The sequence below is a fragment of the Anomalospiza imberbis genome, chromosome 14, assembly GCF_031753505.1.
Source record: "Anomalospiza imberbis isolate Cuckoo-Finch-1a 21T00152 chromosome 14, ASM3175350v1, whole genome shotgun sequence".
Taxonomy (NCBI): Eukaryota; Metazoa; Chordata; class Aves; order Passeriformes; family Viduidae; genus Anomalospiza; species Anomalospiza imberbis.
The window spans coordinates 5317904-5333848 of record NC_089694.1 but is presented as its reverse complement, the minus strand read 5'-3'; the positions used below and the strand labels follow the sequence as shown (position 1 = coordinate 5333848).

Genomic DNA, 15945 nt, shown 5'->3' with positions numbered 1-15945 from the left:
TCTCTTCAAATTATCCTTTCATCCTAATATTTTTCCCAGAATGGGGCAGACCAAAAGGTGCATTATTAGCCCTCAGGCTGGAACTGGGTGTGAGGGTCCTTGCAAGCCACCAGTGACTTTAACCCTCCCAACTGAGGCTACTGGGAGCCTTTGTCACCCATAAAAGTAACATTTTAACTCTCTGATGATCATTTTCTGACAGCAGTTTTCTGATACCAAAATCCACCAGATTTCTCTGTCTCTGGAAGATGAGAAAACAAACTTTCCCAGGGGATTCAACAGTACCAAGAAAAAAAAATTCCTTATGGAGAAATTTAATCTTCTTTTGGAAAGTAAACTGAAAAGCCAGAAATAGCCTGTGCAAATTGGCATTACCTCAGGGGAAAGGGATAAACAGCATGAAAATAAGTGGATTTTTGGCTTTTTTTCTAGGGCTTGTTCTTGGAAATTTGTTCAAATGTAAACAGAGGGGCAAAATCATGTGATTTGATGAATCATAGAATAACCAACGTTGGAAAAGATTCAAAGATCCCCAAGTTCAACTGTCATGGGTGAGAGTCGGAGCCTGAATTTATTTAGTGTATCTTGTGATATTGAAGTGATGCTCAGGATTTGAGGATGGCCAGAGAATTATCTGGGACACAGAACACATTCAATATTTTCCACAGAATCCCAGAGATCATGTACATCATCTCATGTTGGAATAAAACTGCAACCCCTGCCAGAGGCTTTTCTCAGGAAAAACCCACCAGGATGCAAATCCTGCCTTGCATTTGAGCAGCTCCATTTTAATCATGGAGATACAACCATGTGGAAATCAAATTTTCCTTAAAAGCTATTAAGAAGAAATGCCAGGTCAATTAAACCTCCATAATTAATCTTTGATGATCAAACATACTTTGCCATGGGACTAACCTTTAATTATTCCCTTTTTATATTATTTACACCTGTGCTCTCTGTTCTCATTCACAGTTTTGCCTTGGAAAGACATGGGGATCACAAGGCCAAGACCAACTTCCCAGCAGAACCCTCATTTTACACATTAACCACCAGGGGAACTGGAATCATGGAATGATTTAGGCTGGAAAAGACCCTGAGGATAATTTATCCAACCATGACCCATCACTGCCAAGCTAAGACCATGTGCCCAAGTGCCATTTTACTTCTTTTTAGGATAATCTTCCTGGATTTCTGGGCTATATTTGGGTGGTAAAATGATCTGTACCAGGAGGATGATTCTGTTACTGACTCACAGGGAAAGCCCCACGTCCAAACTGAGATCACTTGAAGCAGCCTTGGAGCTCAGTCCTGCGCTTTTAATTCCCAAAGGAATACAACAGGGATCACATGGACCCTGCATGAAAGGGGAGAGAGGTAAGACCTTGGAGGGACATAATTAAAAACCAGCCAAAGTAACATGGGAAAAGCCTAATCAAGCTGCTGGAGAAAGGAGAAGGCAGGATGGAACCTGGGGTCGGACACGCCCGGGTTCTTCAGCCAAGGGAAATGTCAGGGCAGCCAAGGCCAACCCAAAAATTCAACTTTGGAGCAGAATAAATTGGAGCACACCGTGGCAACAACACTCTGGTTCCTCTTCAAGGAATTCCTCATTCCCAGAGGAATCCTTGATGATTCCTAGGGGAATAATTGAGAAACCCTCCCTTCTTCAAGAGCAGGGCTTGCAATTGCAGCATGAGAACTGGAGACATCAAGAACTGAGCCCTCCAGAATGACAGATCTGGAGCATCAGATATGCAAAATGTTTGGTTAAAAACACCGCAGGAAAGAGTGTCAGAAACTTTCTGTTCTTTGAGCACTCCATTTCTCATCTTGATTTTTTTTTGTTTTGTTTTGTTTTCTTGTTGACTTAAAAGGAAAAATGCAAAGAGAAAGCCCCTGATGAGTGATGACTTAACCAGGCCCTTTGTGCATCATTGAAGGCAGATAAGGATGCCCCAAGTACCAAGAATTTGTGAAAATATGTTCCTACAGCACCAGTGCCCACCTCCAGCCCTCCTGCAGCTCTGCTTCTACAGCAGATTGTGGCAGATATCACCAGAAATCTTTATGAAATCAAAGTTTTGGTTTTAATCGTTACAACCTCTCGTTTCCTGAATGTCACTGGTAGATCTGCCTGAAAATAATTCACATTTTCCGTCAGAGCGAGCAGCTGTGTGGTCTGTACCACCCTACACCACCACACTGAGCTGGTTTTGCTCCCATTGTTTGCTCCAAAACCTCCCATCCTTTCTGCTTGGATTTCATGACATGTGCTCTCAGGCCAGGCCAGCTATCAGCTCCTGATCAGCCCAAAAATGCTTCCTCCGGGCTCTGAATCATCCCTCAGTTATATAGCTGCCTGCTCTTATCTCATGTGCTGAGAATGGCTCTTTCAGGTTCTTTTAATGCCCACTGCATAAGCTTTTTACTCTTTTTCTGCCATGATTCAACTGCTTTGTGCAGCCCAGGCTCATAAAATGCAAGGAATAGGTTTTAAAATTGAATATTCACCTGGGTTGGGAAAGGACAGGGGAGCAGCCAAGGCAGCCAGTGGGAAAGCTTTCTTCCTAAAGAAAAAAAAAATTATATCACACAAAAGATCATCTCCCTTGTGATCAGTGATGTCTCAAATGGTGCTCCAGGAGGTGGTGGAGGCTGGGGACAATCCCAGCCCAGGCTGGTGTCCCTTGTCAGTCCCTGCTGGGGACAGTCAGGATAAACATTCCAAAAGTGATTCATGAGTGTTGATCCCCAGTTCAACCCAGCAGCAATTAAATCCATAACTTAATATTAATAACTCAAATATTTATATATAAATATATTATCTTAGAGATTTATGACCATATTGAGACTGGGTTCGGGCAATTTCAAGGCCAAAGAGGACTTGGCTGTTTCCATCCGTCTGGACATCCCATAAACCACAAAAATACTGCTGGCAAAGAAAAACTCTGATGGGGAGTGATAAATAACTCTGATGTCAGTGGAGATTTTGCAAAACTGGGACATTATTCTTTTGGAATTAATGACTTTTTGACCCTTTCCAATGGATTTCCAAGTGTTGAGAAGCAGGTAGCTGAAGGATTCCTGTAATTACCACCTGGTACAGCCTGGTGTTCATCACCCATTGCCAAAAATCACCTGAACCCCCTCTTTGTGCTGCTTCTGAGCCATCATTTTGTGACTTAGAGAAGTGCAGCTCACTCCAGTCAGTGCCACTGGTGGATTTGGGTCTTTCCCCAACTTTCTTTGAGCTCCCTGAAATAATTTCTGTGAGATTTTGTTTCCATTTTGCCACAGCCTGAGGACCCACAGATATAAATCACCTCAGCACAGCTCTGTCTGTTTAGTCTGTGTTTGTCTGTGCATCAAAACAGAGTTGGGGATTTCTGTACAAACTCTGCAATCTCAGAGGTTTCTGGCTGACTCCAGCTCCCTGCAGACCCTACATCATCAAAATTGGCCCTTTTTGGCCATCTGAGGCCCTCTGAGTCACATCAGCTCTGCTTCTGTTGAGGCTGACAACTGATTTCTGCATTGTCTTATAATTAATCCATCCACAATCAAGTCTCTCTATTGCTTCAAAAATCAAATTTCAGCCTCTCATCCCTGCCTTTAAATATTGGAACAGAATTATAAAAGCATCAGGCAGATGTTTTCCCAGCTCCCAACCTTTCCCTGCAGGAACCACAAGCCATTAGTTCAGCTGAGGCTTGCCTTGCCTCGTTATTTATTTAGTTGTGCTTTATTCCCATCATTCTTTCTATGCTGTGTTTTCCTTCTGATTTTTCCCACAACACTTTTTCCTGCGGTGCAGCAGGACTCCATGGAACAGAAGCAGCAGTATTTAGCATTTATTTTTGTTTTCCAGACAGATTTGGGAAGGAGTAGCTGATCCAGCAAATCCATCGGGCAGTGTGCGCACGAGCACCTGGCTCATCCCTGCCATGGATCAGCTCCAGGACTTCTGTCTCTCCACAACCACTGCCAGGAGCAGCAGGTGGCTCTCAGGTCCTATTTTCCGTGTCCCACTCCTCTCTTCAAAAGAGAGAGAAGAACAAATCCCAAAAAATGACAGAAAGCTGGGAATCCTTTTCTGTGCAGGTTGTGGTGGTGGCCACTGGCACTGTCCTGGGTTTGTGGGGACACAGGTGACACCTGTGCAGCCTCAGCTGCCAGGGAAAGGCAGTTTCTTCTGAAAAACCTTCATGAGGCCCTAAAAAACCCCACCAAAATTTATGGCAATGCCCCGTTTAACAGATGTGGTTCTCCCCCTGCCCCCAGATCTTTTATCAGCTTCAGCAGAGTTTGTGACCTGCCAAGTGATAAGGCCTGGAAATCCTGATGCCAACTTGCACTGATGACCAGAATTTCTTTGAGCATAAACCAACAGTCTTCTCTATTTCCTCCCATTCCCCTGGACCACAGGAGCTACAGCTGTCCCAGCTCTTTGGGAGCTCTCCCAGCTCTCAACTCTAATTGGCCTTTGCCAAAAAAACACAAACCCTAATTGGCCTTTGGAGGGAATTGAGGATTTTCATGATTCAAAATGATTTTCCCAGGTTGGCAGCTCAGATACCCCAGAGTTTTACAGCAGCACATTTGGGTCACTCTCTTAATTAGGTGACTTTCTGTGGAAGTCATTTTTATCCATCTCTGTGGTCCCACTAGGAAACATTTTCCTAACTCCTGTCATCTGTCCAAAGCAAACATATTCACTGATATGAGAATTGCATGGAATAGCACAGAATTTGTTTCCTCTTTTATTCTTTTATGCAACAATAACACCCAAAATAGCTCCTAGAATTGTTTGTTAAAGAAATAATAAATTTTTCTTTCTGACAACTCTGCCCTTGCCACCTGAAGACAGCCAGCGTTCATATAGGGGATATTTCTGGGAGCAGAAATTCCTCATGCACTGCTTTCAGCTCCTTGTGGAGGAAGGGTTGCTTTGTGTGATGATCCAGATGGAGATGGGTCGTGGCTTTGGAGCTGTCCCTGGTGGTTTGGGATTCCCAGCTGGGCTCTGTGGGAGCTCTCAGAGATCCCTGCTCAGCACAGGCTTCACCTGCTCCAATCCTGCCACGCTCCAGCCTTTCCTTCACTGTCCTTTTCCAATCCCAAAAGCTCCTTTGCCTTTTGCAATGACTTTGCATTTACACCCCACCACTGCAATGAGTATTTGCTCTGCTCTCACTTTACAACACGGTGTAAAAGTTGGAGAAACCCTACTCCAGGTGAATCTGCATTGGATGAGCCATGGGATGACATCACTTCTGCTTGAGCCCCTCTGGGCTGGTACCTCCTTGTGGAAGTGGCCCTGGCACCATGTCCTGGATTAATCCCAGCACCACACTGCGTCTGGCTCCCTCCTGGTGGCATGGCGGAGAGCACTGGAATGGTGAAAGTGGCAAAATTTGTGGCTGAGGAAAACCCTGTATGGAAATAATTTCCTGCTATGGGTTCGTGGTGGGGACGGAGACAGCCCAGCCAGGATGGGGGGAGTGTGAGGGCGGGGAAGGCGGATGAGTTCAGCAGAAAATTGAGGAAATCTGTGGCTTCCAGGGAAATTCCTGCCAGGCTCTTCCCTGGGGATGAGCTGAGCAGTGGAATGTTGTGACTCAAAGGAAAGCACGGAGTTAAACTGGAACCAGACTGATCTGAACAGGAGCATTTGGACACGAGCGAGAGACTGAGGTGAAACCACGACAGGAGCAGAGAGAAACCCCACAAAGGTCTGACCATGGCAGAGCACAGGGGAAATCCAGGAGCTCCATGGATTTCCTGGGAGGGGTTGGAGCAGGCAGGAGCAGAGCTCTGCAGGATGAGAGCCCCGAGGAGCTGAGCAGGGCTGGGGAAGCTCAGCCCTCCCTGCACGATTCCTTAGAAGAGCTGTCAGCTGAAAACTTCCAAACTTATTCCAGCTATTCCCGACATTTCAGCTAAGGGCAGCAGTGGGAATTTCCACCTCAGCTCCTGGAAGAAGGGCGTGTTCCAAAGTGCTGTTCCACGATTATTTGATTATTTCCGCACTGGAAATGGGAATTAGTGAAGGAGGAAGGCAGAGCACACTGAGATTTGCATTAAATGTCTTGCACCAAGTCCTTCCTTCCAGTTTTATGAATCACCACCACTTCTTTATGCATTTTTTCTGTAATCATGATCCATTCTACACCTTAGCAGAAAGGATTGTGCCATCAACCTTGTCCCTGCCTCCCTGTAAGGAAATCTTTCCTGCCAGCTCTTGAGAAGGGGCTGATGAAATCCTGTTTTATGTCTGGAATTACTGTCCACAAGGCACAAACATTCCATTAGTAATGCTTTATCCCTCATTTGCTCTTGTTAAAAGGTAATTTCCTTTTCTACCCTGAAATTGAAGAATAATGGCAATAAAACAATCGAGATGATGATTTCCTTTGTTGATGAGTTCTTTCAAAAGGTGAAAAAGGGAAACTCATGTTCTTGAGAGAGGGACAGGGTAGACCCAGGTCACACATCCACACCTGAGCCAGCAGGGACAGTTGACCCTTGCCAATTCCTGCTTCTCCAGCATGCAGGATCAGCTGTTTTCCCATCAGGAAGGGCATGGAGGTCAGCTCAGCACTTTTGGGCAGCCTCCTGCTGCTCTGCTGCCAGTGGAGCTCTGGCTGTGGCTTGGTGGCAGTGGGAGCTGTGACAGGTCACTCCTGCCCTCCAGACTCTGCTCTGTGTCACCTAACCCCTCCTCACACCTGCAAATACTTACCTGGCTTCTCTCCTTCTCCCTTTTCCAGCCAGAAGAGACAATCATTCAGCTGGGTTTGACTTTGAAAAGGAGCTTACTGAACTCTGCCAGGCGAGGGAGAGGCGGAAATGTGGGGAACTTCAAGGGGGAATCACAAAAGGTGCTGAAGAAATGCACATTCTCTGAGGAAAATAAAGATGGGAAATGATGTCAAGTCAGATGTCCAGGCAGGATACCCTTGACCAGGGGAAAACCAGGATATTTTGTGTGAAGATCTGACAGGAGCTGGTCTGGCTTCTCAAACATCCAAGAGAAAATAAAACCAAGGTAAAGCATGAGAAGAGCAGCCCAGACTGTCAGTAGCAGAGCCATCAATCACCCAGGGATCAGGATGGAACCATCAGGACTAGATAACTGGATAAGCACCAAGGAACAGGAATCAGGGCCTGGTTTGTAGCACCAAACTGCAAAGTTATTTGCAAAGAAAATTGTCCTCTCTCAATTTCCTCAAAATCTTCAAGTGTGTTAAAAAACTTCCTAAAAATACAAAATATTCAGATGATGTCATTGCCCTGGGCCCAGAGGAGCTGTGGCTGCCCCATTCCTGCAAGAGTCCAAGGCCAGGTTGGATGGGGCTTGGAGCAACATGGGAAAGTGGAAGATGTCCCTGCCCATGGCTGGGATGAGATGAGCTTTAAACTCCCTTCCAACCCAAACCACTCTGTGATTCCATTATTCTGTGGTTCTATGACATGGCAAGGGAAAAGGACTGGAAACCCTCATGGATCAAAAGTGAAGTGCTTCTGACAGAAGAAAATTGAAATTTTCTTACATAGTGCTGAATTCTAATTAACTTCAGTAGCTGAGGGGAAAAAAGAAAAAAAGGAAGAGAAAGTCCTCAGCTGTAAAAGCTGTAAAGAGCACAGTAATCACTGTAAGGAGTTGGGCACAGCCTTCAAACAAAGGTGTAGCACAAAATAAACAGGTTATGGAAAAATACTGGGAACCAGCTCCCAGAAAACAGAAATCAGTTGGGAAAGCTCTGTTTGTTCTGTCTGTGGAGGCACTGGGGGGGGGTTCAAGGAGGAGCCACCAGCCATGGGGGAGGTAAAGATGAACTGATTAAATGGGAGAGATGATTAAAGATTCCAGCACCTTCCCCATGGCCAGTGAAACTGAGCACAGCCAGGACCAGATCCCCCGTCTCAGCCTCCCACCTCCCCCAGAAAAGGAGTTTCCTGCTGTTTTCACAGGGTGGTGGCACAGGGGAAGCTCTCACCGAAAGGGTGGTGCCCTGGGAGATGGAGGGTTCATCTTATCTGTCCCCAAGCCATTGTGAAATTTTGAGCTGCTGAGAAAAGTGTGAATAGTTTGCAAAATCTGTGCTCTTGCAGCTGCTGGTTCTGTTGTATCATCGTGGCAGGCAAGAAAAACAAGCAAATACAACAGAAGTTGTGAAATAGAATAGGACTTGTAAAAGATAATAGAAGTTGTGAAGTATAGCAGAAATTTTAAAACACAAAACTGCTAGGAAGAGTGCCTGGCAAAACCCCCTCCTTAGAATCAAATACAAAAATGAATATTTACACATGAAATCCAAGCACAAATTCTATTAATTGCCACCCGGCCCCGTCCCTATTTCCAAGGGTGCCTTTGGCAGATGTTCCCCCCAGTGTGTCCAGGTGAGGAGGAGAGCACTTGGCTTTCTGCCCTGCACCATCCTCAGGTGGGGACAGCAGTGCCAGGGCTTTGCAGCACCCAGAATTTCCTCTGGTTTATCCTTCCACAGCCCTCCATGGCTTCAGGAAGCGCTGAGAGAATGGTAAGGCTGGTGTGGGGCAGGCAGTGAACCCTCCTGGCTGACCAGGAGCCGAGGCAGTGTCACTGCCTTTCCATCCCTGTTTCCATGTCCTGGCTGGGACATGGGGCTGTGCTCCGTGTCCAGGTGGCTGGGGATGTGTCCCTTTGCTGCTCCCCACAGCGCCTGTGGGATGCTCCTCTGCTCCTGTGCTGCTCACCCATGCCTCGTGAAGAAATTTCCTGAAGCAGGGAAGGGCTCGGCTCCGACCCTGGAGAACAATGAGAGGAGCAGGAGTGCAACGTCAGCAGCACCAAATCTGGGTATCCCAGGCAACGCCAACACAAACACTCCCGGGATAGCCCAGTCCAGCCGTGCCAGGGACATCCTTCCTTTGCTCAGGGGGTTTTTCTCATGGATAACCTGGGCTGGCTCGCACAGCACTCAGACAAGCCCGGGATCGCTCCCTGTGATCTGCTCCAGCCTGTGTGTGAGGAAGTGTCTGGGACTCCTTTTCCACTCAGGCCATCAGTTTTTCCAGACAGCTGAAAGTTAATGGGCACCATGATTCCAGTGAGTAATCCTTGTGAAACCAGCTCTGGAGGAAGTTGCCCAGCAAAACAAATCCCGTGGCCTCACCTCTGACGTGGAGCCGAACACGGGGCGCTCTGTATAAAAACCAGGAATCATTCCAAGGGAAACGGCACATTTCAGCTCTGCTGAGACATCACACAGGGTGCAGGGATGCAGAAAACTATCCCTGGCTGCTTCTTCCAGCAAATGTAAGTATTTTTCCTTTTCAAATAATGAAAAGCACCTCATTACAGTCAGGATATTCAATGCTAATCTGCCCTTCTAATTTGTTCTCCTCTTCTCTATATTCTTTGACATCACTCCAGGAGGAATTTTGAAAGGAATTACTTGTTTAAGAGCAGGAGGTATTTTTGGGTACCCTTTAGACTACAACAGTGTACTTATGACAAATGAGCAGTTATTATTAACTGGAATTTGGGATGTGTGTCAGGAGAGATTTCTGTGGAAATAAAAAAATAGTGCACTGAAAACACCAAGTGTTGGTTCAGGAAACCTTCTGTGAGCTTGAACTTAGATTTCATCTGACCACAAACTGTCCAAGTGTCCCTGCCCATGTGCAGGAATCCTCTCGTGGGTGACCTGAACCACAGGCCACAAGAGCTGTTTTGAAAACTGTAAATAAAAGGGTGAAGCTCAGGTTTCCTCCTTCACCGAGTGTGGCCATTCTGGAAACACTCAGGCAACAGCTCCTCACTCCTGTTCCCATACCTGGTGTGATCCCACCTGCCCAGGTGCAGGCAGAGGGAAGGGTTTGCTCTCTCCTCACCAAATGTCTTTGTGGGCTGGTGGGATTTCCCAGCTGGAGGAAGCTGTGGATGGGGATGCTGGCAGTGGGAGCTCAGGTGAGCCACACAGGAGGAGTTTGTGGCTTCAGCCCCTGCCTGTGCTCTCTTCGTGCACCTGCTCTTCACCCAGTTTTACCTTTCCCTTACCTGTGCAGAGGCCGTGTCTGACCAGTGCTGTGCCCAGGGTGCTCTCTGGCACTGATTTGCTGACAGGAGTGGGGACTGTGCCCTCACAGCATCCTTGTGGGGTGGGCAGCATTCCCTGCCTCCTCCTGCCACAGGCTAGCCCGTGTCCCCATGGAGGATGTGCATTGGCAGTGCCAAAACTCTGCCAGGGGCCTCTGGAGCTCTCCATGGATGGAGTTCCAGCACCTGGGAACATCTCCCAGCTCTGCTTCATTCACAGGAGCAGATGACTCCAAACAGCACTTGGAGCCAGGAATGGGGATGTCTCTTCCCTATCAGACACATACAAATGCCTGTGTGGTGACCCAGGGGCTGCTACTGATCCCAACCCTTGGCCAGGGGTGTCACCTGTTTTCTCACACTGTGCCCAGATTCCTTTGGAGGCAGAGGACAATCCCTATCCACCCACAGGAGATAAACATCTCAATCCCCTGAGGCGAAGGAGGAAATCAAACCTCGCTCTCCTGCATTCTGGATGACAGTTTTAACCCCTAAATTATAGTCTGGAGGAGGTGGAGGGAGCAGGACGGAGCCCTGGCAGCGATCCTGCCTCGAGGGGCAGCTGTGGAATGAAGGAACAGATACCTCTGGCTTCACCAACAGAAAGCAGGAAGGCACCTTCCAGCCAGAAGCTCCAGTTCCTTTCCAAAGGAAAAGGAATACTGGTGTTCAGAAAATGCTGGCAGCACTATGGAAAATGCTGACGTTTCAAGAAGAGAGGATGGGAGAAACATTTGGAGCTCCTCAGGGCTCTGCCCTGGGCACCTCCCCTGGCTTCTCTGGCTGTTCCTGATTCCTAACGCTCCTCCTCGGACTCATCACCAAACCCTGAGGTGAGGTAGGAGCCAAAGTCCAGAAGCTCTGAGTTCAAATGCTCCACATAGATAAGATCTGCTGTAAATGCAACCTGTGGATGGTGCTCCTAAAAGGAGAAAAGATCTTTATCAAGACATGTAATTTATCTCCTCAATAATATAATTAACAAAAATGGACACAGAAATAGGTTGCAAGAAAAAAATAATGACAGGAGATCCTTAATGTACCTCTAAAAGGAGTAACTTGCTTGAGGATAAGAAGATAAATCAGGATTCAGCTGTACATGTCATGGCTTGGTTCTCCTCCTCTTGGAGCTGGGGACTTGCACGAGTTCCGTGTTGTGGATTTAGGGTTTGTTACATTAGATTGGAATTACTTTGGTGCTCTGTATCAAAACAATGGGTCAAACCAATAATGGAGTCATTAAGGTTGGAAAAGACCTCTAAGATCATTTGCTTTTGCCACGAAATGCAGAATCGTTTTTCCACTTAATCACTGTGGGAAGGAAGGGTACGATGAGCTGACTCAGCTGAAATACAGGGAGAAATATTTTCCTACCGCTTCCCCAAAGTAATCCTTCATCAAGTTGGACCAGACACTTCAAGACAAAGAACAGGCACATGTGAATGTCAGATGAGTCAACCTGGTACCAGTCAAGTCCCTACAAGCAATGGGAATCCCAGTCTCAAAAACCTGTCTCCCTACCTTTCATGGGAATCACTTGGGATTATCATCTTCCCATCATCCCAGCAAAATTAAATTCAGCTGATGACTTAAGCAAGCACTCAGACCTGCTGGGTAATGCACTGGAAAAGCTCTGGAACACCAGCTCCAAGGTGTTGACATTGGGAATTCTGGGAATTTACATATGGAGATAATTGCTCAATAGGAGGGAAATGAATTGTTACACTCGGCTCAATCTCTGAGGATCAGCCTCCTTGGAACTTCTTCAGTGACACCTTTTTTGAGCTGTTGGTCTCAAAACTGGTCACATACCTCAGTCAAGGCCTAAATTCTGCTGAGTCCCTTCTTGCAGTTCATGAAAACCACAAAATGTGAGATCTCTGCAGAGCCCCACCTGACACATCATTCCTCCAATTCCCGAGAACGAACCTTCCCTCGGTTTCCCAGCCAGCTGTGTATGACTTAACCACAGCTTCACCAAGGCCACATTTCTTACTTTGCTCCTCCCTAAAAATGTCTCATGAAACAATATTGAAACTCTTCAGAAAATTCAAGCTATGTGACACTGGCTGGTTCCCACCAGGATTGATCACCCTGATAAAGGAGAAAGCTAGGCTCAATCAATTTGCTTTATCTGTGGAAACCCACATTGTTCTTCCTAATCTCATCTCTCCCATTTAGATAACAATTTCCTTGTTTATTTGCTCGAACTGAATTCAGAGATTATTTTAGTATTTTCTAGGAACTGCAGTTTAATAATTTTTGGCTCCTCCCTTTCAGGGACAGGGAAAATTCACACTTACACTCCTTCAGTGCAAGATTACACAAATTATGCTGCTACCTAAAAATATCCAGGCACTTAACAAACTTCATTCCTATTTATGATATGAGTGTGTAAATACAAGTTCAGATCCTGAGCTGGCATCATCTCCAACCGGTTCTTGACACCGGAATGTGCCTGTACAAGTGCAGGTCCATCATAGTTTGCCTGGAATCCATCCTGCTAATTTTGCATTTAATCACTGGGGTTTTTTTAATATGTATTCCAGGTATTCTTCCCTAACTGGCATTTCAATGGAGAGAGACCACATGAAAGATCTCAGAAGATACTTGGCACTGAAGTATATCCAATACCTCGTCTTGTCTTCCTCCAACGCTGTCAGCACCCTGCTGGGGCTGCTGGGCAGCGCCTACACCTTGATCCTCCTGCAGTCTGCCAAGGTGTCCTCCAAGTCCACCACAGTCCTCATTTCCAGCCTGGCCCAGGCAGATATCCTGGTTTTCCTTAGCCTTGTTTCTGACGTGGTTTTGGGGAGTTTTGGTGCTGCTGTGTCTCCTGCAGCCTCAGCCGTGGCGCGGATCCTCCTCACGACCAACACCCACGTGAGCTGTATCCTGCTCAGCTGTGTGGCCTTTGAGGCCTATGTGATCACCTTCCTGCCCTCGGAGTCACGGCCCCTGCGGACAGTCAGGAACGCCAGGCTGGTATCCAGGGTGATCTGGGCGCTGGTGGCCGCAGAGTGTGCCCTGTTCCTCATGGATGATCACCTGAGGGCCAGCGGTGCCTCCACTCCTTCCCACGGCCCTTTGGGGCTCCTGTTCCAGCTCTCCAGCGTGGCCGCGGCCCTGCTCAGGTCCCTCAGCTACATCCTGGGAATTATGCTGAGGATTATCAATGTGTACATCTACTACAAGATATTTTTCAGCATGTCTCCCAGGTCTAGACTCAAATCCAAGTAGGATGTTCCTTCTGGGAATGCTGGAGCAACATGAGACCCTTCAAAGCAATTCCAAACCATTTGGAAACTGTTCAATAACCAGGACCAAGGCTCACCAGGGAGTTTAAACCTTCCTGATTCCTGGTACTGTTCAGCTGTTATTGAGAAGAGTTTGGGGCTGAGGTGCCCCTTGGCATTGAGACACCACAGCTAGTGTGTGTTTATTTAGACTTAATTCACTGTAGAGGTGAAACAAAAGACATTTCATGGTTGTAAATCAACCCCACTGTTTTTTATGTAAAAAGAGTGCTTAAATGCTTCCTCAGGGATCTGTTGAGCCAAGAGTTGTGTAGTTGTTTACTGAAGACAGGATCTATGTCCTAAAATACTCCTAACTCAGGTGGAATGGAGAGGTTTTGCAGGCTTTGCAGGTGGGATGGAGAGACAAGGTGAGCACCAAGACGTCCAAGGTAGGCTCAGGGCATCAGCCCCACCTGGAGAGTTCCTGGGACAGAGCTGGGCTAAGATGCCAGACCTTGGAACATTCCCGGAGCTGTTCTCGGGAGGTTGTCACAGCAAAGCAGGAAACAGCTTCTCTCACATCCTTCTTCAGAAATAAAGGGGCGGAAAGCTGGAATGCAGCTGTTTGCTTCAGCCCTAGGAGAGAGAGTTTGAGAACTCCCCTGTGTGGACGGTTCCATGTACTGCATCCAGAGGCATCTCCAGTGATGCCATGGCTGTGGGTTTAGAGGCCGGAAGGAATTTGCTGGCATTAGCAGAGCTGTCCCACCTCCCCTGGCAGTGGTGTGGAAGATCACGGCCACCAATGTCCTTCTGACCACACTGGTGCTTGGGTGGATGTGTGAGAGCTGCTCCCAGCTGGTGATTCCTGGGAACTCCTCAACACTGTGGGATTTTATCAGCAAAGCACAAAGTATTCCAGATACCTCTGACACTGCCTAATGCACACATGGCCATGGGCACTACCAAATCCTCCTGAACTCCCATGGGACCTCCAGGTACAGGCTGTGGTGAGGAGAGACTGAACTTCTGCCAGACGTTCTGTCATCCCCAGATCTTTCTGCCACCCCCAGATCATTCTGCCATCTCCAGATGATTCTGCCATTCCCAAATCCTTGTGCCATTCCCAGATCCTTCTGCCATCTCCAGCTTGTGGCTGCAGCACCAGCAGCGAGTGCTGAATGCTGACTTTGCGCCTTAGGAGATTCAAAAGGAAGCTCTGCCGAGGGCTGGGGATCAGTAATAGCAGAGCAGAAAGGTAATCAAGTCAATTAAACCCTTGGATGAACATTCGCAATCAAAGCTGATCCTGTCAGCAGGAAGGATGTTCTAATAACTTGATGCACTGTGATAACCTGTTCTTCCTCCTGAAGCCTGAAGGGAGACACTCCCAGGAGAGATTAAATGTTACTTGAAATGCTGTAATTAATAAAAATCTATTTTGTTAAAGCCTGGACATAATTTATGTATTTTTGCTGAGGTTCTGCTAGAGAGATCGAGAGGAGACGATTATTTTGTTACAGCCCACGGTGGCAAGGTTTTTATAGTGAACATTTAGACCACGTTTGACTCCTTGGTTGGCTAAGAGAGACAGAGAGAACCCAGTGACACCGGGGTGTTCTATCTCCTGTCCTATCTCAGCAGATGCACAGTTTTGCTGTGGTGCAGTTCCTGGCAGCTGGTACCCCTCAGCCCCACTTCTGATCACCTTTGCAGATGGAGAGGAATCAAAACCCTGCACAGGATGATCAAACTGATAAATGGAAGAGTTCCCCCTGTCAGCAGAAAGCCACCAGGGAAGACCCAGGGGCTGCTGGTGGTTTTGCTGTGCTGCTGATGGGTGCTGTGGGGGGCAAGCCCTTCCTGCTGGCCCCCAGGGCCAAGAGCTGCCCTGTGCACACCCAGCAGAAGGGGAGGAAGTGATTTCCCAGGAGAATGAGCAGCCTTTAGCTGTTTCATGTTGCCACCTCTGCACATGGAACAGCTCAGGTTAGACTTGGTGATCTTGGAGATCCCTTCAACCTTGATGATCCTCTGCTGACCCAGTGTCCCTCCTGAGAGCAGCTGGGGTTTGTGGCAGTGGTCAGGCTGAAAGGGAAGGAGATGCTCCACAAGGAAATTCTGGGGCAGAACACCAGGCTTGGAGAGATCTGCATGGCTGGGACACCCAAAGCACTTTGCAGTCAAGGACAGACCCTCCATTGCCCTTGTTCACATCCTCATCTGAAGGTTCCAAATCCTTGGATATGATTCCCTGGGTCATTTTGGCTGGCTCCTGGTGGTTGATGTAGCTGTGGCAGTGGGGTCAGGTCATTCTCTGCAGAAGAGCTCAGAATCTGCCTTTGCCAAGAGCTTGGAATCACAAAATCATGGAGTGGTTTGGGTGGGAAAAGATCCTTAAAGTTCATCTAATCCACCCCCTGCCATGGCCAGGGACACCTTCCACTATCCCAGCTTGCTCCAAGCACCATCCAGCTGTGGACACTTCCAGGGATGGGGCAGCCACAGCTTCTCCAGACCACCTGTGTTTATCTTGGAGCTATTTCCTGCACCCAAACCACCCTCTCCAGGACCACAAAAGCCTTTTCTGGGGTGCAGGGAGGTGCACCCCTTCCTGCAACA

The 15945-nt window shown here is 47.5% G+C and overlaps 1 protein-coding gene and 1 long non-coding RNA gene across 3 annotated transcripts; one reads left to right on the top strand and one right to left on the bottom strand.

Annotated features, from left to right (window-relative positions):
• Positions 1-1664: 1664 nt before the first annotated feature.
• On the bottom strand, positions 1665-12837 carry LOC137482355 (uncharacterized). Of its 2 annotated transcripts, none has more exons than XR_011004027.1 (3): positions 12695-12837; positions 11128-11285; positions 1665-2567 (listed from the first exon to the last, which is right to left on the bottom strand). It is a non-coding gene; the product is annotated as an uncharacterized lncRNA (long non-coding RNA). The 2 variants fall into 2 exon arrangements; XR_011004026.1 differs by lacking the exon at positions 1665-2567 and adding an exon at positions 6183-6903.
• LOC137482354 (C-X-C chemokine receptor type 3-like) lies at positions 8878-15738 on the top strand. Its single transcript, XM_068204610.1, has 2 exons — positions 8878-9301; positions 12634-15738. Exons 1-2 carry the CDS (start codon positions 9264-9266, stop codon positions 13322-13324), a joined length of 729 nt encoding a protein of 242 aa, XP_068060711.1. The 5' UTR covers positions 8878-9263; the 3' UTR covers positions 13325-15738.
• Positions 15739-15945: the final 207 nt, after the last annotated feature.

Excerpts from the sequence above, each read along its gene's own strand:
- LOC137482354 (XM_068204610.1), top strand. The coding sequence starts at position 9,264 with ATGCAGAAAACTATCCCTGGCTGCTTCTTCCAGCAAAT. Across the intron at positions 9,302-12,633 it reads GGCTGCTTCTTCCAGCAAAT|GTATTCTTCCCTAACTGGCA; the intron begins GTAAGTATTTTT and ends TATGTATTCCAG.